Source organism: Abramis brama (genome assembly GCF_963993115.1).
Source record: "Abramis brama genome assembly, chromosome: 4".
Classification (NCBI taxonomy): domain Eukaryota; kingdom Metazoa; phylum Chordata; class Actinopteri; order Cypriniformes; family Leuciscidae; genus Abramis; species Abramis brama.
In genome coordinates, this window is record NC_139966.1 from 47243675 (window position 1) to 47266121 (window position 22447).

A 22447-nucleotide genomic window follows, 5' to 3' on the forward strand; every position below is an offset into this window, starting at 1 on the left:
GACTGAATTTTAGAGCCCGATGTATTGGATAAATCGGTGCTTGGTTACCATATATCATCATTAGAATCGGTTATTGAAGTGCCGGGTGAAGCGTAATGGCAGTCTCTCAATTTAGATCTGTGAACAGACAGCAGTGGCTGACTGATTAAAACGAATAAAGTGCTCGCGTACTCCAAAACCACATCGTTATCAGGAAGCTTCTTCAGATGCGTGTTGATATCTGCGCTGGCTGCTGAAGGTTATTTCAATCCTTAACTGAAATCATCACTTTTTTTTATCTTTGACTAGTTGTAACACTGAAAAATAGAGAACCAGGGCAGAAGGTGAGCCGTAGATTGTTTGTTTTTGTCATGCACAATATGCGCTTTATAGCATATGAATTTTAACCATATTAGATTTTACTCTTAAAGAAATAGTTCAGCCAAAAATTGCAATCCTGTCACCTTTACTCACCTTCATGTCTTTCAAAACTCATTTGACTTTCTTTATTCTGTGGAATGAAAAAGGAGATATTTAGCAGGCTGTCCAAGCTGCTCTTTTCCATACAGTAAAAGTGAATGGTGACTGCTACCACTTTCATAGCAACATTTGTTTTTATAAATAACAACTTTTTTGGTCTGTTCCTCACATAAAAGTTGTTGTACAATATCCACTTTCATTGTATGGAAAAGAGCAGCTTTAACATTTTTCAAAAGTTCTCCTTTTGCGTTAAACAGGAGAAAGCAAGTCATACGGGTTTGGAATGACATAAGGGTGATTTAAATTCTGTTTATTTTTATATTTTTAACACATTTTATACTTTTAGCAGAATTTAATTTTGCATTTCTGATGTATTATTTCAAATAATTGTGTTTTTCTTATGGTTTTTGAGATCTTTTGGAGTAATTATATAACATAAGGACAATACAACCCAATGTTTCCCAGTTTTCAATAAAAGCGTTCAAAATGATGGTTGCCTTAAAGGCGGCGTTAATACGATGACATCTTAAGAAATCTAAAAATGTCTGTCAGCTATATTTAAGCCTAAAAGAATAGGATGCAGTTTGTTTGAAGTTCATTCTTTGTACATGATATGATACTCTTGGGTCGGTAAAGAACAAGCAAGCAAGCAAACAGACAAACACACAAAACTTGAATATATTGTCATGCCGCTGCCATTCATCCGAATTATGCCTGTTTATCTGATGCGGGGAATAAGGCAATAGTGGGAACAACCCAATTATCCCAGAATGCACCGTAACAGTGATCACCAACTTGAAAGTGCTGTCACTTAAGTAGCACTGAATCAAAAACGTATTTGAGAGATAAATATTCTGAACGAGTGCATCTTGGGGGTTTCTTAATGACAGTAAATGTGGTGTGGAAAGAGATCAAATAGTCTCCGAAATGAAGGAAGAGGGTCCTTGTCACTATCGAGGGAAGGAGGGGGTCTCCCAACAAACTGAACGATGCTTTTGGGTCCTGTACGGATTCGTGTTTTTACGAGTGTTTGTGTTCCTGCTAACTATTCATAGGCGATAATTAGTATTCCTCGGTTCTCGTTTCCCACAAATGAAGCCACATAGACCTCCATTGTTTGGTTGAGTCCGTGCCCGACCCAGATGTCGCAACCGCTAAGCATTAATGTAGATTAACGTGACGCAGGAGGAATGCTAATGTTATCTTTGTCATCTTCCTGACGGCTAGAGAATTTAATTGCCCTAAAAAAGAGCATAAAAAATGTAAGTCATAATTTCATATTTATCATAATAGCCTCTGGCTGTGAGGAGGAAAAAGGAAACACTACTTTTCCCGCCCTTTGCCCTCGTTAGAACTCTCTCGGTTGCTCTGGCATCTCCTGATTATGAACAGAGGCTACCTTGGCTCGCAACTTCATTAAAATCTATTTAAATCAACTTCAACCGCAAAATGCATATAAAAAAACGTAAAGTCTCAGGGAACATCATTAGAGAGAGTGTGTGCGTGTATCCGTACCTGTATTTCTGTTTGGTCTAAGCGGTATGTATGTGTGATACCTACCTCGCCTAGTTTGGATAATAAGCTCCCTCACAAGTGTCAACACCCTCACCCTTGAATTATACCCATGTCACCCTAATGTGCCTGACAGCCAGAGCACCAACTCTTCCATTCCTCTTGAACGCCTTGTTTTGTTCCTGGTTTCGCAATGGGTGCGTTCTCGCTACAAAGCACCACACGCTTGCCCTTGGGCGCTAGCCCCAGCACCCTTGTCTCAAATAAGTATGTCACCCACAGGGAGGGGCCCTCGGATGACACCACACAAATCTGACTAAAAACGCTTCCTTTCGCAAATACTTCTGCCTCTGAACTAACCCCCCTCATTATTTGTGACAAGAAATGCCTTGATTTCCAAAACAGTATCAGGGTTATCATTGCGTTTGGAGTGCGATGGCAAGACTGCAGAGTAGGGTAACGTTGTTATGTATTTATTGAGTTAACAGGACTTAATTGTTAAAGTATGCTTTTAAGTGAGATGAATCGTTTTAAAATGAATAAAACAAATGATTTTTCACCATTTAAGGCAAATCATATTTTCAATTCTTCTTTTTGTTTTTAACAGGACCCTACTCACTCATCTAGAACTGGCGAGGTTTGGCATCGGGTTTGAGGAGTTCTGCACTCACTTGCAGTTGTACAATACTTACGTTGACAACATCCAGACGGCTAAAAAAGTCCTCATGGTAGGTTAAAGTTCAGTGTTTACTCTGGATGTTACTCTTTGTGTTGTATGGCCTTGCATTTTCCTCTTTCTGCATTGCTCTTTAAAGATAGTCTAATTATTATTCCACCTGCTATGAAAGTTACTCAATCAAATGGTCATTTGTATTGGCTTTTCCTGAGTGAATGTGTTCTTTTACTTGGATAGAGGTCATCTCCTTACACTGAAGACGGTGGCTATGTCTATCAATATGAAATCATGAATATGTATTCATTATAGATCTATGGTAATGCATAGGATTGACAGTATGTCATGCTCCACTTCTAATTAGTCCAAACCTATTAAGTCTTGTACAACTCCTCATCTCTGGCACCTTTTTTCACCGCACCATATTGTTCGGCTCAACCTTGTGGGGGGAAAAAAAAGAAGAGAAGACACAATGTCGGGTCAGTAACTCAAAGATCACCATTCAAAATGATTGACGTTTGGAACGGTGAAAAAAAAATTGAGTCACCTACCTGATTAAGGCTTTAGGATGACACTCTGTGCAAACAGATCTCTCCCAGGCAAAGCCCAGCGGTACCATTAGGTCCAACACTACCATCTCATTACGCCTGACTTAAGTGGGCAGCCTCCATCAGTCGGCCGGTAAAAAGTGCGATGGGGAATCTCTCTCTTTGCTAATTAGCTCCTCCCTCGGCAAGGCACCTGTACCCAAGTGTACGGATGACTGATTCCTTGTTAGACCAAATCAGTTAGCGGTTAAAGAATCATCGGGGCGCCAGGCTAGTGCTAACTTCTGTATTCTGTGTGCTTACGGTGAACCGAGGGGGCATTTTTTTTTTCGTACCATGCCAGTAATTGCGTCTGATACCGAATATATGTTTGCAGAAAGGTCGTTTCGAGTGTTAGCCTTGCAGCAAAGCTCTTCCAAGCCTCGTCTAGCCACACGCTGCTTTTATTTAGCTGGGGGAGAGCCTCACAGATATTAATGTCTTAATTAAGAGGAGGAATACGTCTGTGGCCAATTGACCGATTCCCATTGATTGCAGACTGAGCTGTTTAAGTTAGCATCGATTACTCCGCCAGGCCTACATGGCTGTAATTGCTGGAACATTGGCTGGCATGTTCACCATGTCACAAACATGGCTAGTCTGTTCCTCAAGATCCACGTTCTTTAGTTAAATTAGCACAAAAAAAAAGTTTTTCAACCAAGGAGCCTTTTACATTCCCAAATAGTTTATTTTTAAATTTCATTGTGACATTTTTAATCCACTTTTTTTGTCCCATTTTTAACCTTGACCGATAGTTCGGCACAATAATAATATGAGTAAATATGTAATAATGAGATCTTTTAAAGTTTATTTATTTTAGGGATACATGGTATACTGTACGAGTTAGTGACTGATGTTAGACATTTATTAATTTACCGGTGTCAGTCGGTATCGGAGCCTCATTTACACTACCGTTTTAGTTTAGGGTCTGTAAAGGCCCAAGAATGATAACTATAGAGAGAACTAGATTAGCATCCACACCAGTGGACGATATCATTGTGTTTATTATAAGTGGGGCGCACTGCAGTTTTGTCGTCTGCCGCTTTAAATGCTCTGAAAGCAGGATGGATTCTGATTGGCTGTTGATGTTTTTATCATTTATCAGCTGGAAAAAATCATTCTGAAAGTGATTCCAATGATATTGTTGCTCTGTGGCATTATTGTTATAGTTGTGGTGAGACTGACGATTTTTTAGAACTATATCTTTATCATTATTATCATTATAGTTATTTCCTCGGTGTGAACTGGACTTAAGATTGTTTTTGAAATAAGTCTCTTATTCTCACTTATGCTTACAAATTAAACAACTCTTTTCTATTTTAATATTTTTTATTAAATGTAATTTATTCCTGTAATGACAAAGCTGAATTTTTAGCATCATTACGTCTTCACGCATGATCTGTCGCAAATCATTCAAATATGGTGATTTGGTGCTCAACAAACATTTCTTATTATTATCAATAATGAAAACAGTTTAATATTACTGCTTAATATTTTTGTGAAAATGTGTTACTTTTTTCCAGGATTCTTTGATGAATAGAAAGTTCAGAACAACAGCATTAATTTGATATACATTCTGACTGCCACTTTCAATCAACTGAATGTGTCCATGCTGAATAAAAATATTAATTTCTTTAAAAAAAAAAAAAAAAAATCTGACTCCAAACTTTATACCTTTGTCTTGATTTAATGCTCACTTAAAGTAACTCTTTAAAAACATATTGTTTATTTTCATACTGTAATTTTTTCATGTCTAAATTCATTTGTTACATTTAAAACAATTTGTAGTGGTTTATAAAAAAATAATATTAATATTTAATATTAAAAGTATACTTTTTGATTGTTTTGATGACTTTCCTATTATTTTAAAATGTGGAAAGCTTTCAGGCAATTTAAAATGACAGGATTCGTTCTAAGATTTTTTTTTTTTTTGGCTGGCCTAAATAAAGAATTCCTCTCACAGCATGTCCAACATGTTGTGATTTAATGTTAGTGTGTTTCTCAGAGGGAGACCCCAGCTGCCTCGGCCATAAATGCTAGCCGAGCAGGTGTTGTTCGCGGTGTGGGCCGTTTGAAGATGATGGATTGTTTTGTGCACTTGATATGTTTATTTATTTACTTAGCACACAAACATAGCACCGACCCATGCTTTTCTCAGAGAGAAGCACGATTCAAAACATATTTTACATATTGAAGTGATATTTTGCTATGCTAATTAAGACTCTGTCTGTCATTAGCCTGACACTGTATGTGTGGATGTATATTAAATAATGAAACCAGGGTTGCTTCTATTCGGAAGACAGCTTGTGATAAGAGACAACAGAGATGTCTCGTTGTGCATGAGTGAGATTCAGTCGCAAGCGAGACTGAATACACAATTCAATAGACATCACGCCAGATGCATCATTGACGGAGGTGAAAATGTTGGTGGGAGGTAAACAGTATTATCGCTTGCATTATCACATGTGTTCTGCTGTTGTATCAAGTTGTTTTCATGGAAGCAGATCTTTGATTCATGGCTCATTTCCTTCTCAGGTTCAAGTGAAGAAAAGCAAAGCCTTCAGACGGTTTAAAAAGCTCCAGGAGTCGAGGCCCGAGTTCAAACAGCAGAAACTTGAGGACTTGCTTCTGCTTCCTCTTCAGCGCATCCAGCAGTAAGTTGTCAAGCTCACATGTGACAGTATTGGAACTTTAATGGTTATCCTTTATCAGTTTATCAGGGTTCGTTTTGTTTATCGGCTATCTTTTAACGTTGGGTATTTTTATAGTGCATGCTCATTTACATTTAGATCACTTTTGCTTCATCTGTTGCTCACTTAAAGGTAATATTTATGTAAAAACACTAAAACTTTAAGAACACTGTATAAAGTGTAAGCAAATCTCAAAATTAATATCCATTTTGATAATATTGTGATGCTTAAATTCACTTGATGATTTAACATTTATTTATACCTTTAACTTTTGCCGCTATCTAATGCTCATTTAAAGTTTAAAATGTACTTAAGTTTAAGTTAATATTTTAATTAATTAAATGTACTCTTTAGCAAATCTCAAAATGAATATCTATTTTTCATACTATGCATTATAATGTTGTGATGCATAAATTCACTTGTTGCTCTAAAAATGATGGATTTTAATTTATTCATACAAAATATTTGGTCTTTTATGCAATTTTAATTGGTTATAGGTCATAAGATGAAAATAATTATCAGCTTATCGTTATGGGCCAGGATTTTTATAAAGGTGCATGATCCCTGGCTAAAATAAAAATCAAGTTTTTGTACTGTGGATGTTTTTAAAGTAGGCTGAATCACAAGAAAGTGTAACCAGTTTTTCTGTGGTCCTCTCAAAAGACTGATGTGTGAGTTTGGTGGTAGGGACTACATGTTTGTGCAAAACTTGATTATTTATTTATACTTATTACACCATACTTATTTACCCATGTGGTGATGGTAGTCGTGCAGAAATGGCACGCTTAGAGATGTTTTGAATTCGATTTTTGATTTAATGGACTCCTCAACCACTTATTGCAATTGACGTGCAAAGTTTTCTTTTAATCTCATTAAATGTCAGAGTACCTCAGCCATTGAATTTTCAAGTAAACGAGATGGATTGGTCAGCGGATGTTTTTTTTTGTGTGTATTTAAAGTTTAAACCATCTGCTTCGGCGAGGAGATTATAGGATCGACAGCATCAACGCATTGAAATGCAGTCAGTTCTTGATGGGAATGTAAAGCGTTTTGGTTATGCATCAGTATCTTCTGACACAGGCCGGTCTACTTCACAGTCTTCTGCTCAGCTGTCAAATCACTCTACAACTTCACATTTTGTTGATCATGCTATGTGGGTTTTCTTTAAAGAAGGATTTTGGGAATCATTTGATGGCGTGATAACAGAAAGCTGTCACCACCGGGTTATGGTTTTCATGCTTGAATTCTCCAACCGTATTTCTTTGCTTTGGAGGAGTCAGTGCACGGCGCATACCGAGCCTCTCAATGACAGACGTAATTATTGTTTGATGTCGTGCTCACACCTGCCTTCAGACTGTCCAAGAACTGTCAAAATCCCTTTTGTTAAGGAGCCGAATTTGTTGGCTGTAATTTCATGCGGTCGTGGTCTCAGCCGTTAATTAGTGTAACAAGGTGCGAAATGAACTAGAACATGCTTAAGAACCAGCGGAAATTACATGGCATTTCTTTATCAAGCTGCTCGAGTCCATCTTAATTAGGCTTTTATGTCACTCCTACTTATTAAATGTAGTTTCCAACATGAAAGAAGACAAACGCAATGTCATTTTTGCAATGACGATAATTATGTCTTTATATTTATTCTTTTTTAGAACATTTCCTCCGCTTGCGCCCACCTGTCGTGGTTTTCATTCAGTGGTTTCATCATATGCAAAATGACAGAATTCTGTTCTGATCTATTTGAGGTGATTTGATCGCAAGACAGTCTCCTGGTTTTAGCAGGAATCTCTTTTGACCACTTTTTATTGTCAAGGAAAGTTTTTCTTTTTTCTAGACTACACATCACTTACTATGAGTGTTAGTGTGTTGCTGCATGTTAATAAAGCACAAAAAGATTGAGATGTGAAGCATTTCAAATATTTAAGCACTATTCATTTTGTGCACCAAATCGGCATATTTGAATGGTTTCTGAAAGGCCCACTAAAGTGCAACTTTGTATGATGCGTTGACGTAATTTCCACTGAAACAGGAAGCTAAGGCTGGACATATTGAATGGCTCCTCCCCCTTTTCAAATAGCCAATAGCGTTTAGTTTACCTCACAGACTGCAAGTCGTACTTGACAGCAACATGGAAGCGAATCTGAGGTCTGATGATACGTTGGATTCAATAGTAGAGGTGTAGCCATTTCATTCTTAACCAATTTACAGTTGATAAACGGAATAAAAATCGAGCGTTTAAGCAACTGAACTCACATCTCCAACCCATATTGCTCCATAAAGTGTCAACGGTTGCTTTGGCCAGGTGGTATTTATAGCATAGGGGGCGGGACGCTTTAGATTCTAGAGAGCATTTGATTGGACAGAAGATGTGATGAGAAGCTGAAGTCCGCGGTGATGTCATAAAAACCCGTGATCCATTTTAGCGGAAGTGAGAGACTGTAAGTTTTGAATGCTTATATCTCCTAAATGCGAATTTTGTCATTGTTTTGAAATGCACCAGCTTATTCATAACCTCAAGGCTAACATATTCATACTAAAAGCTAAAAAACTTACATTTTGATTTCAAGGGGCCTTGAAGGATCATGTGACCCTGAAGACTGGAGAAATTGCTTGTGAAAATTCCTCTTTGCCATCAGGAATAAATATATTTTTTTCTGTGTCGCATAACGTAAAATTTGAAAATAAGAAAAGAAATTGAAAAAATCGAAAACAGTTGATTTAAACTCTAATAATATTTCACAATATTACTGTTTTACTGATCAAATAAATGCAGCCTTGGCGAGCATGAAAAATTCTGACCGATCCCAGGCTTTTGAATGGACTTTTAGGAAATTTCAAACTCTTGTTTTAGCACAGTAGATGATTGACAGGAAAATAGGCTGTCCTCCACGATGCATTAATGTTTTTACTACAAATGCGACATTGTCACATGCATTTTCGACTTCATTTGTATTTGGATCACATAACATTTTGTACTCCATTTATACCTGTGTTGAGCAGTTATCACTTGTTATCAGATCACCCAAAACCAATGTCCACACGATGTACGTGTGAACGGGGTCACAAGATGCCAATCTTTAGAAACAAGTATTTTCTAGCTTTTTTTTTTTTAACGTGCAGCAAACCACAGGACTCGGTGCTAAATATGGCCTCTGAGCTTTTTGCCGCACCCTGAGTTTTCTCCACCCAGTTATCACACAGATATCCCCTAATTTCCCTCGGAGCTGCCGAGCGCTGACATCTCAATCAGCATGTTCAAAGACGCCCTTGATCTGATCTCATCCTCTCAGGCCCTGATCACTGTGTTTCCCATTGTCCCCCCATCGATTCTGCCTCTGCGCTCTCGGAAAGCGAGGACACACGGGGGGCGCATAATTGTATGATGATCTTAAGTGGCACGGCAGAAGAGCTCCATTCTCGGAGAGTGCAGATAATCAGGAGTACCGCCTCTAACGGGGACTCAGGAGGAAATTGTTGTCACTTATTCGGCTGGAGGATGATGGATGGCGAGGCTGGCTGTGTGTGGATCATGGTGGCTACTTAAGACACGGTGCAGGACTGTTGGGAGGGAGGATAAAATCACTCCTATTATTAAACGCCATTCACTGCAGCTGCCGAGAAGAGATTCACGTCGTGTCCCTGTCGCTCTCTCGGCTCAACTCTTCATCCCTTCTCCGGTCTTCCTGACTACAGATGGACATTTTGGTCAATTTGTCAAGTGTTAGACAAATAAATAAAAGTTATAGTTAATGAGTACCGATATTGAAATTCTGGCTGATATCAATCATTTCCATGACAATTATTTTCATGTTATGGGTGTTATTAAAACTTTTATTTTAAACGGTACAAGTGAATTTATTTTACTGTATAAAAAAATGTGTATTTATCTGTCTATCCATCTGCCTAGCTATCCATCCATCTGTCTGTCTCTCTATTTAGTGTTCTGTCTATCAATCTGTCCATCATTCTATCTATCGGTCTGTCTGTCCATCATTCTTTCTGTCTATCTATCCATCTGTCTGTCTGTCTGTCTATTGAGCATTCTATCTATCTGTCTGTCTGTCCATCATTCTTTCTGTCTATCTATCCATCTGTCTGTCTGTCTGCCTATTGAGCATTCTATCTATCTGTCTGTCTGTCCATCATTCTTTCTGTCTGTCTATCTATCCATCTGTCTGTCTGTCTGCCTATTGAGCATTCTATCTATCTGTCTGTCTGTCCATCATTCTTTCTGTCTATCTATCCATTTGTCTGTCTGTCTATTGAGCATTCTATCTATCTGTCTGTCTGTCCATCATTCTTTCTGTCTATCTATCTATCCATCTGTCTGTCTGTCTGCCTATTGAGCATTCTATCTATCTGTCTGTCTGTCCATCATTCTTTCTGTCTATCTATCCATCTGTCTGTCTGTCTGCCTATTGAGCATTCTATCTATCTGTCTGTCTGTCCATCATTCTTTCTGTCTGTCTATCCATTTGTCTGTCTGTCTATTGAGCATTCTATCTATCTGTCTGTCTGTCCATCATTCTTTCTGTCTATCTATCTATCTATCCATCTGTCTGTCTGTCTGCCTATTGAGCATTCTATCTATCTGTCTGTCTGTCCATCATTCTTTCTGTCTATCTATCCATCTGTCTGTCTGTCTGCCTATTGAGCATTCTATCTATCTGTCTGTCTGTCCATCATTCTTTCTGTCTGTCTATCCATTTGTCTGTCTGTCTATTGAGCATTCTATCTATCTGTCTGTCTGTCCATCATTCTTTCTGTCTATCTATCTATCCATCTGTCTGTCTGTCTGCCTATTGAGCATTCTATCTATCTGTCTGTCTGTCCATCATTCTTTCTGTCTATCTATCCATCTGTCTGTCTGTCTGCCTATTGAGCATTCTATCTATCTGTCTGTCTGTCCATCATTCTTTCTGTCTGTCTATTGAGCATTCTATCTATCTGTCTGTCTGTCCATCATTCTTTCTGTCTATCTATCTATCTATCCATCTGTCTGTCTGTCTGCCTATTGAGCATTCTATCTATCTGTCTGTCTGTCCATCATTCTTTCTGTCTATCTATCCATCTGTCTGTCTGTCTGTCTGCCTATTGAGCATTCTATCTATCTGTCTGTCTGTCCATCATTCTTTCTGTCTGTCTATCCATTTGTCTGTCTGTCTATTGAGCATTCTATCTATCTGTCTGTCTGTCCATCATTCTTTCTGTCTATCTATCCATCTGTCTGTCTGTCTGCCTATTGAGCATTCTATCTATCTGTCTGTCTGTCCATCATTCTTTCTGTCTGTCTATCCATTTGTCTGTCTGTCTATTGAGCATTCTATCTATCTGTCTGTCTGTCTATTGAGCATTCTATCTATCTGTCTGTCTGTCCATCATTCTTTCTGTCTGTCTATCCATTTGTCTGTCTGTCTATTGAGCATTCTATCTATCGGTCTGTCTGTCCTTCCATCATTCTGTCTGTCTGTCTATTAAGAATTCTATCTATCTGTCTGTCTGTCTGTCGTTCTGTCTGTCTGTCTATTTGTATATTTATTGAGCATTCTATCAATTGGTCTGTCCATCGTTCTGTCTGTCTGTCTGTCTGTCTATTTAGCTTTCTGTCTATCGGTCTTTCTGTCTGTCCATCGTTCTGTCTATTGGTATGTCAATCTGTCCATGGTTGAACTATATATAAATCTGTTGTTCTATCCATTATAGTTATATCTGCCTATCTGTAAGCTGTCTGTCTTCAAGTTTATTTTTACTTTATTCATAATTTTCAAAGAAGAATTGTCAATTTTGCTTTTCTAGTTAAAAATGACAAATTCATTTCTTAGAATTTCTGTTGATTTTAATTCTACTTCCTTAGATTGACATTCCAATTCTGCCTCCGGATTGCTACATCAAATCAAATTCAATCCAAATTCAGGAAATACATCTATTTAAAAAGCTTGTTGTTGTCTAATGCATCATACCGTCATGCACCATTATAAATTACGTTGTAACCAATTACAAACTAAAAGCGAGGCCCGGCTCGTATTCGGATTATGTGAAATATTCCTTACCATGATGTTGATTGTGTTTAGCAATAGTTCTAAGTGATTTAAACCTTATAGTACTAAAATGGGCGTGTTTTTAACGCACTTGTACAGCTTTATAATGGATTTGAACGTCCTCAACATCCACATAGCGAAGTGCAATATAAGAGGTTAATCCTTCATTCTGTGGTGGAATTCGTCGCTTGGAGCGGGTCAGAAGGTCATGGCTGCGTCTCTTTTACATGCAGAGAGCCTCAAAAAGCGGAGGAGGACTCGTGTTAATGGAGCTGAGCCATTATGTAGCCGATAGTGTCAGGGCTGTTATATGGGCCTGTGCTTACACAGCAGATGGGTTCAATTCAGTCGGTGCTTCAAACACAACATAATGAGGAGTTCAGGAGGTTTTCTCGCCGTTTGTGTTTGTTTGCAAAGTTGTTGATTGAACTCATTTAAAACCAGCTTTCTAGTGCTGTCCTCCTAATCGCGGTTTCTTTGCTGTTGAGACGTTGCTTTTACATGGAAGTTGAGAGGTCACATCCTCCATATCTGTGGTTTAGTCCTAAGACAAGACCTCGGGCAAACTCACCTCCTCTCTTCTTTTGATCTGTTCAAATGGGTAATGTTAAAGCTCACTTGTTTCGATTCAGCCTGAGACTTGAAGGACTAGGACGAGCACTACATGATTCTTCAGTCTTTTAAAAGCACTTTTTATTTAATATATTTACTCTCAGAACTGGTATCGATCCCCTAAATATAACATTACCCTCATCTCGTCGTCCTTGATATGTTGACCTCAGGTAGTGATTGCCTGCCACAATGCTCTGCTCTCAAGCAGAGAAGACTTATTGAAATTCTTGGAGGCTTCCAGACAATCTACTTTATGTCTTGGCTTTTGTTAATTAGGTTCAGGCACTTGGAAAGAGTCAAAAGTGTGGCGAAAAACTTGTAAAACTCTTCTCAAAGTGCTTGTCATATATTTAGCTGTGGTGTTATATACATCTAGGCGTGTTATTTTGTTCATTAAGATTATTGTTTGAATGCTTACGTTTTCGAGAGTGCATATCGATTCATAGGGAAATGTTTTAATATCCAATTAGCCAATTGGAGTCCAATTAGCAGCTTTAATATACTGAAAATCATTACATTTGCATTGGATACAATTAATTTGACTTGTTTGGAGATTGCTATTTCAAGAATACTATAATAACTATCAGTATTATTATGATTAATCAACTAATTTAAAGGGATAGTTCTTGCAGAAATGAAATTCCTGGTATTATTTGTTCACCCTCATGTTTTTCCTAAGTTTTTTGGTCTACACAAATGATCAAATCAAATATTGTTTTGGACCCCATTGAGTTTCATTAGATGGACAAAAAAAACTTTTTATTTAAAATAGAGGAAAGTTACAGGTTTCACATGAGCTTGAGTAAATTGACATAATTTTCACTGTCCCTTTAACTCCATGCAATCAAAACCAAGTCACGTGATTTGCGTCCCATCTAAATAAAAATTTTTTTTTTTTTTTTAATCTGCATACGTTTTCAGTGTACTGGGAAAACAAAATGCATTTTGTTATCGTTTGTGTTATAATTTTTTTGCTGAAGCTGGCGACATCTTGGGTTCTTCATAGCTGATGTGTTCATAGGCTACATCTGCAGTTATTAAAGAGTAGTAATTATGCAACATCCACCGCCGTGTTCAATAACCCATGCAGGAGCCTGACAGTGGCTGTTGTCTCTTAATTAGGAATATGAATCCTTAATGCACGTATTTAAAGGCAAATAATTAGACAGATATTTCCTCCCTCTCTTCTCCTGCGCGTAACTACGAGCTGACCCGACATATCTGCTGCTGCGGGGGGGGCTGGAGGAAGAGAATGAAAACGCGACGCTTGTTTCATTTGCATATTACAAAGGAATTAGCGAGGCAAGGCGTCCGCGCCAGTAACTAGGCCAGCGACGCTTTCTAGCGCGCCTCTTCATTAGAATATCTGAACTGTTATAAATACGGTTCAGATTACGTTATTGTCTAGTTATCTTCTCTTTGCTTTGCGCGCTAATGACTGGGACAGGGCAGCTAAACGAGCAAGTTCCGTTTACATTATTTGGAATGTGCTTTAATAATGCTCATTAGGCCGTTCCCTTTTTTGTTACTCTGCCGCTTTAATTAGATTTCTTGCCACCCCCCCCCCCCCCCCAACTCCCCTAATAAGGGCATTTCGTGGCTGATAATGCCTGTAATGTATTTGTTACTACAAGATGAGACAAGAAGAAAAAGAAGTGAGATTATTTCTCTTTTTAAGTGCCTTTTAATAGAAGAGGCTTAATTGGGGCTTGTTTGGTTTCCTCTTCCCTTTCATTTCTAATGAGCAATTCGCTACTGCTCTAGTTTTCCCCGTGTTCAGAAAGCCTGTTTAGTTAGGTTTCGTTTAGGCTGTTTGTAGGCTAACTAAATATGGAGCAAAGGTTGTTGTTGTTTTTTCAGAAGTTTTGCGGATAACTCTTCCAGAATTTAATTAAATTTTAATTAAATTATTATTATTTTATTTTTTATTTTTTGACTAAGGCATCATTATTACTAGATTTTTCTAAAACCAAAACCCAAGTATTAAAATGTTTTTTTTTGTATTTTTATAAAGATTTTAAGCACAACGAAACAACAACTCACCAACACGTTAGCAACCCACAACATCTTAGAATTGTGTTTGGGTTGCACATGTATAAAAATCATATGTTTTTTTTGTCTTTTTAACATGAAGTCAAGAGATGTATAATTCAGGATGGATTTAAAAGGTCTGTTAGGTGTGCATATGTACAACCCTCTGTGCCGTTGTTCAACCTTTAATCTGTGAGCATTTCACTGTCCTGGCACCCATACTGTATGTCTGCTTTAACCGTTGCGTTCGGGTCTTGACCTTATATAAGGAGCATGGAGAATGGAGAGCGAGACACTCACAGACAGAAATCAATGGCAGCTGTCAATGAAATCCAAGGTCGTCGATTGCCCCCCCCCCAAACTAATAGATTAAGGGAGCACCCATTTGGCAGAAGTACTTTTTAGATGATAATGGAGCATCTGACATCTTAGCAGTGATGGGCCGTGCATTATCTCTTTCTGATTTTTTATTTTTTTTAGGTTTTATGTTACTTTTAACCAGAAACCCATTGGCCAGGTTATAATGGTGTTTTATCAGACAATATTAGCAATATTCGACAATATGTTGTTTTGTTTTTTTGGAAAACCGATTGTAACATTGATTATTGATTATTAACCGATTCGTTGTTAGTGTTTAATTGTATTTTATTGTAATTTATTTTGACAAAATAGTATAGCGTTTTAACATCGGCCATGGATCAGTTATTGGCCATTATTTAAGTTGTTGTCGGTTGTTATCGCAGAATAAACCCTGACAAGGTGATCAGGACTCTTATTTTTAATATTTTATTAGCTCTTTAAACGCAAAGCTTCCGCGGAGAAAGCAGTTGCTAGCAAGAGGCAAGTTCAAATTAGATGTACATTTAAGGGATACTGTACAGTCATACCACTTATTACACTGCATTTCGCTACATAAATAATTATGGGGATAAGAGATATTGATTTGAGATGAAACCGTTTTAAAATCGTGTTTTAAATTACAGTGTACAAAACAATCGTTTAAAAATGGCAGCAGCTGCCTTTGTATGAAACAAGAGAGAGTCCGCGATACCGGATGACGTAATTAAATAACTACACACAAAATATTGATTTGAGTTTAATATTTTATTAGCTCACCGAACGCAAAACTTCCACGAGGAAAATCTAACTTCAGTTACCCGGATGAGCCTGTGTTATCAGTTTTTACTTCTTGTTATCGAGGAATAACATACCTCTGGATGGCGCGATTGATCAGAATCAAGTATTCCACAGAGCTGTGTAATAAACAAAATAATTTATTATTATAATTTTTTAATACATTTATTATAGTAATAATAATCCTTTTTGGCTTGTTGGTATCAGCCAGAATATTAATCCTATATTAATTAATTAATTAATTAAATATTAATTAAACTATGTAATGGATCATGTACAGTCAGTGTCCCATTATCTTAAAAAAAATATATAGATTTATCTACATTATTTATATTTTAACTTAAACTACATACAAATTCAAACTTTGAGTTTAGCAGTCATTCCTTCAAATGTTAGGCCTTTAAATCTTTAATATATTTCATAAGAACGGGGATCTAAAATGAAATCAAATGAGGACATTTAATGCTTGCATACAGGAAATTACCATATATAATAGTTGAATAAATGAGCATGCACATGCTGGGATTTTTCAGCTTCAACTTTTAATTCCAGAAGCTTTGCAGGATGTCCCACAAGCCCTGCTGTGAATAAATACACATCCTGTACTCAAACTGACTGTTTTGCCTGAAACTGTTTATCAAATCACCTCTGAACTCCTGAGAGGAAGGGAGGGCCGAAAAGGAGGAGTCAGAAGACCCCACATCAGACGTTTCCTCCTCTCTCTCTCTCTCTCTCTCTCTCTCTCTCTCTCTCTCTCTCTCTCTCTCTCTCTCTCTCTCTCTCTCTTTGGCCTTGTACTCTCAGCCCTCTTAAAATCTCTCGACAGAAGTGGAGTTTAAAGGATGTGCTCTTCTACCCCCCTCTGTGGTTGTCACGGGTGATGGGTGACACGGGCGTCTTGGCGCCTGCCACCACTGTTTACATAATTTCAACATGGCCGCAGGGAAAAAGAGACTTCGGCTGCAACGATCTTCTCTTCGCGCTCCTCCAATTAGAAAGGCCCCTGCTCCGCCGCTTAGCACGGCTCTCGGGGAACGGGAATATTCCAGCTTAACTTTTCAGCCCGCGGGGATCGGCTGGCTGAGTCACCAAAGAAAGATGCCACGGTGGAGTTGAGAGGATGTTTAAGACAGACTAAAGATGCCCCAGTTTATCTGACAACATCTAAAATGTTGGACGTGAAGTGGAAATGGTGGTGCCGGAAATGTTGAGAATGTTTTGTGAGAACCGAACTGTCTTGTTGTAAACAATTTTTGGTTGAAGTAAATAATATTGTATCAAAATTTAAAGTCAATTTTTCAGTGACATCACCTAGGCCACATTGAGCCATTGGATAATCCAATAACCCATTTTTCATGATACAATCAGTTCCCTAGAGAGAAGATAATAGTTCTGCCATACTTTTTTTATCCTAGTTGAAAACAGGGGAGCATTTTATATATATATATCCACATTTTTATTGTATCTATCAACATTTATATCAATCATTGTACATAACGATGTGATGGCTACATTTACTTCATTTAAAACTTTTAGAATTATTATAAGTATAATCATAATATACTATGTTATAATTATTTCTAGTGTTCTATTTGTGTTGCTTTTATTTATTTATTTTTAATATAATATATATTTTAATATATAGAATAGAATGTCAATATCAGTCCATAACATGAAAATAATCATTGACTGTGTATTAGCCAGAATTTTTATTTAGTTTTCATTTAATTTTAATATCACATTACAGAAGTAAAATGGGTCAAGAACAGTTTCACATTGACTTTTATCATCTCATATCCATTTCCTTTCTTGGATGTTTTGTCATTTGAATACAGTTGATCAAGCTTCAGGCATTAAATAAGAAGTCGTTCTCATTACAGTTAATGACTGCGTATGATATTTAGTTTCACGGTATTTGCCGAAATGCATATTTGATTGCTACATTAATTGCCTGCATACACCTGTGTAATGCTAATGCGCTCCCTCCAAAAGTTTTCAAGTTCCACTGCAATCAAAGTACAGAAAACTGTAGAGAATCGTATTCCCAATTGTGACGATACCACAGAGTTGAACTTTTTCTGAGAGCCTTCTCATTTGAAAGAGGCCTTTGATGTCTCTAGTCGCTGGAGTTCTGCTTAAGTGAACTGTAATCTCTAGCATTAAGACTCGCTCTATCTTTATCTCCATCCCTGAAACAGCCAAATGAATTACCACCGAATTTACTCCCCTCTCAATTTGGCCCTCACCTTACGATACGGGGGTCATTTCCTTAATGGGGCCCTTGATTTTTGCCCAGCCATTTATAACCTTTTTGTGTCATCAGCGGACGATGGCACGATAATCAATATTTAAATTTATTTATTTTTTCTGAGCAGAAGGGAATGTGAAGTTTGACCCCGTGCACTTGTTTGTGTGAACCGGATGGATGGAAATGCATTTTCATTTTCTGTTTTTCAGTCTCTATTTTTGCTCCCTCCTTCAAATCCTTTCCTCATCCCTTTGTGCCGCTAAAATAGCACAAAATCAGTTCCGCCGCATTGTCTGAGGAAGCAGAAATACGGCACATTAGTGTAATTTTGTTGACTGAATGGCTCTTTATTTCTTCTCAAAAAGAAAAGCCTTTTTTCCTAAACGCGTCTTAATGCGAGTAATGTCATCTTACGATGACAGCGCTTGTCCGACCTCCTTACCCTGACACGCTTTAAGGGTATATTTATAGAAACATTGCAATAAGCCTGTGCCGTGTTTTGTTTATTTGTTGCTTTTTTAGGTACAAGCATTTCTTGAGGGACTTGACAGAGAACACCGGTCCAGACAACCCGGAGTTTCAGCAGCTTTCAAGTAAGAGGCACCGCCGTCTCGCAATTCGACAAACACTCTCTTATCCTGTTAGCGCTCTGTGACAAAAATGTTGATGGGTTTAGCCTGTCTAGATTTTTTTTTTTTTCATTATCTGTTTATTGTCAGGATCTGTATCAAGCTGCGGAATCACATTCACCCAAAGTCACACTTGTTATGCTTGTCAAATTTGCTTTCCACTCTAGTTTGTCACTTACAGAGCAACCTAAAAAGAGATCACTCAACATGTTTGTGATGATGAGGTGCTTTGCGGAGATAAGCATTGCGGAGGATACCATGGCCTGTTGAAGAAGGTGCAAATGCTGAAATCGTTTCATACGGTGCCAAAACAAACCTGCGTCTTAAAGGGAAAAAAAGTTTTTTAAGCTGGCAGCCGAAAAGACAGCCTCCCTTGTCTTTGTTAGGGTGACAAAGAACAACTCTGGGCCCCTGTTGTAGCGCTCACGTGTTGTTATTGTCACCGGGTGGCTTTGCTCTCAGAGGATGAAAGTACAGCGAAGCTTAACGTGAGTCTAAATTCTCGATGTGGATTTTGACATAATTAATAGGGACCAGATCAGAGGATATCAACCATGCAAAATATAAATAAATAAAATCTCTGGCATCAACAGAAGCCCCGATAATGACTCATTTCTATCGTCAAATAAACAGCAAATCCGACTTAAGAGCCAGTGTACACAAGGAATTATTTATGTGTATCAATTAAAATCTCATTGGTTGCTTGCTGCTTTTGCTTACAAATTAAAACAGCCCGTGAGTCTAAGATGAAGGTACATATCCAGATTTGGCCCTCCATTGCCTCTTCCTCTTCTCATTAGAGCTGCTTTTTAAGCTCACTAGCTCTTTTTTGGGGGGGGGGGGGGGGGAGCGAGAGAGAGAGAGAGAGCAATAGAAAAAAGTTTTCTCAATCAGCCTAGGCATATTGTAAAGGGAATTATTTAAAAACAACCCCAGACAAATTATATTGTATCTGATTAACCAAACTAGCTGTGAAACTCACAAGAGGCTTTGTTGTTGTTTTCTTTTTGCGTGTTGATTTATTTTTTATTTTTATGATTTCCTGTTTTCTCCACAAGCTCCGCTGTTTTAATTATTATAATTGTGGCGTTCGTCAATCGTGTGCGTTTTGGTACGCTATCTTCTGCATTTCCCTGCAGCCGAGTATCCTGAACTTTTTTGCGGAGCCTGTCAAAGGTTAATTAATAAAAGTTACCACTCGAGAACTCCTCGGACTGAGTTCTGTTTAAACATACTGAATGTCTAAAATGAAAAGACAGAGAGAAAGTATTCGTAGAATGTGGAATGAGAAGGTATTAATAATGCATCAGCCGTAGCTCTGTTGAAACACAATTACAGAGATGGTTTTCTTAAAAGGGAAGGACTGAGAGACATACAGAGAGGGGCCCAGTCATCTCTAAACAGTCACTTTGTTTGGTTTTGCTTGTAGTTGTTCTAAAGATAAGCAACTCAATTAGGCTGTGATTATTTTACTATGAGGCAAACGCCCCGAGCGCTCTGTTCATTGTCTGAATTGTTTGAGTCAATAAGACCAAAGCTGGGTTTAAAATTAGTATCCATCTGCTTGTTTGTTTCTTTTTTCTTCTTAATGAGTTGATGATGTCTACATTAGTTAATGAATTCCAGGCATGGTAACTGGCTAAATGTTTTCAGTTGCAAACTAAAAAAGTACTCTGAAAACGAGTTCACTCTACATTATTTAGATCACGTTTTGATGCTTTTATGTTGTACAGCTTGCTTCCAATAAACCAATGAACCGCAGAAATCTGTTTTATACAGAAGCCATGTTTATCAGACAGACAAGAATACAAAAGTTCCAGATGAAATATGTAGTCCTTGTGCTTTTTATGGCCAGCTTAACATCCTATGGCAAGGTGTTCACCTAATCAGTGCTATTTGGATGTGTTAATGTACCCTCATCTTTCTCCAGGGGTTAATGGTGAAATCAAACATTGTGTGGAGGCCAAAAACAAACTTGTAATTATCATATGCAATATTGGAATCTGCATAATGCATGAACGCCTATGGGTTTGCACTTATTAGTGTCATGCTGTTAGATTACTTGTATGATGCTCCTAATAAGTTCAAAATTGCATAAATAGGTCAGGCTCGTGAATTATGTGTACTTTATAATTATTTTGTGGAACCATTTTAAATTCCACAGATGTTATGTTAATAAATTATTTAACACTCTCAAATAAAGTATTGCAAAAAAAGGTTTATTGTTGCATAGATTATTGTTTACAATAAATCATACATTTGCATCATAGGGATGCACAATATATCGGCCACCATATCGGTATCTGTATCGATATATGTTAATTTTTAATGTTATCGTGATCAGCCCATTTCTGTCATATAGGCTACATAAAATTATAATGAAAACATTAATATAATTGTGTGCTAATTGACACGGATTTAATGGTGAGACTTTTGTTTTTGTAATTAGGCTCTTAAATTTTATTTTATAAAAATTTGGATTTAGATTTATCGGCCAATATATCGGTTATCGGCTTTCAAATATAAAGATTTATTGGTTATCGGTATTGGCCAAAATTTTCATATCGGTGCATCCCTATTGCATTTTATGCATTCCATTAGGATAAACATAAAATTATGCATTTGAACGTGGAATCCGAAATGCATCTGTAAACGTACACTAGAAGTAATACCAAATAGACACAAGACTGAAGTTTTAAGTTGTGGCTTGAAGGCACCGGATAGCGTGAGAGCTGCAACATGCAACAGCCAATAAGTTAGCACCAAGTAAGTGAAATAGGAGAGTAATGTATTACAAAATGGAAGTTTGAAACTTTTAGAATTAGTGCAAGAATGGCTGCAAGCCCTTCTTCAATGTTGTTTTTTGAGAATACGAGTTATCTAATAATTGAGGCACCTAATCTGTGATTAGTCATGTGTTCACCAACATGATCGAAAACTTTAAACTATGTCTTTAAATGTATGCAGTGTGACAAGTTTCAGTCTTGTAGTGTGTGTGCTTGGCATAAAGACAAATTTTTGTGTTGTATAGTTCGTTGTGCTGTTGGTGTTTGGTTATGTCCATTCAGTCCCTTCCACTGTTTCATGCTGCGTGCCCTCTTTCTGCAGAGGCAGTGAAGGTCATCTCAGAGGTCGCCCAGCGGATCCAGGACAACGCTCGCAGCCATGAGAACCACCTGCAGCTGCGCAGAGTCCAGAAACAGCTCAAGGGCCGAAAGACCAGAATCCTGACTCCAGGTTAGTGTCTGTGATCTTCCATTCTTTTTATCTCCCAGAGAACCGTGGAGAGCCAGAGAGTTAAGCGGATGAAGGAGGTCAGGTGGAAGAGTGTGGAAAAGTAGTCTTGTTTAAAAGAGACCCAGCTGTTTGCCCATAATCAATAGAGGCGATTTTGTTTTCACCCGGCACAATCGTAGTCTCCGACGAGAGAATTAACTGAATTTATCGACAAGTTCTTGCTGCTAATTGGTAATGGAGGGGAAGTGTGCCTTAAGTCAGTTCTTTCCATCTTTCTTCTCTTGTGCTACTTGTGGAGTGGAGGTCCTTTCTTCCTTCTTATTTATCCCAAGGGAGAATGCCCACGTGTGAAACAAAAGAGAAAGAGATGGAGAAGGAAGAGAGAGAGAGAGAGAGAGAAAAAGACAGAGAGGGCCTTGTCGTGAATGCCTTGGCCTGCCAATCTCCCCCAGGACCAATTAGCGCCTCTCCTCATCTTGTGGGCCGGTAGATAAAAAGGAAGCTGGGAGAAAGAGAGCGAGAGAGAGAGTGTGTGTACAAAGGTGGTTGGGAGGCTGGCGATGAATACCCAACGAGCACTGGGCTCATTTCACACAGCGC

At 38.0% G+C, this 22447-nt stretch overlaps 1 protein-coding gene across 2 annotated transcripts in view; it reads left to right on the forward strand.

The window, feature by feature from the left end:
- The window catches only part of arhgef39 (Rho guanine nucleotide exchange factor (GEF) 39), a 41647-nt gene that overhangs the window by 8131 nt on the left and 11069 nt on the right, over positions 1–22447 (forward strand). For both annotated transcript variants that reach the window (XM_084111301.1, XM_084111302.1), the window contains exons 4-7: positions 2579–2699; positions 5767–5885; positions 18504–18574; positions 21719–21847. In XM_084111301.1, coding sequence (XP_083967427.1) covers positions 2579–2699; positions 5767–5885; positions 18504–18574; positions 21719–21847 — 440 coding nt within the window. The remainder of the gene's footprint in view (positions 1–2578; positions 2700–5766; positions 5886–18503; positions 18575–21718; positions 21848–22447) is intronic.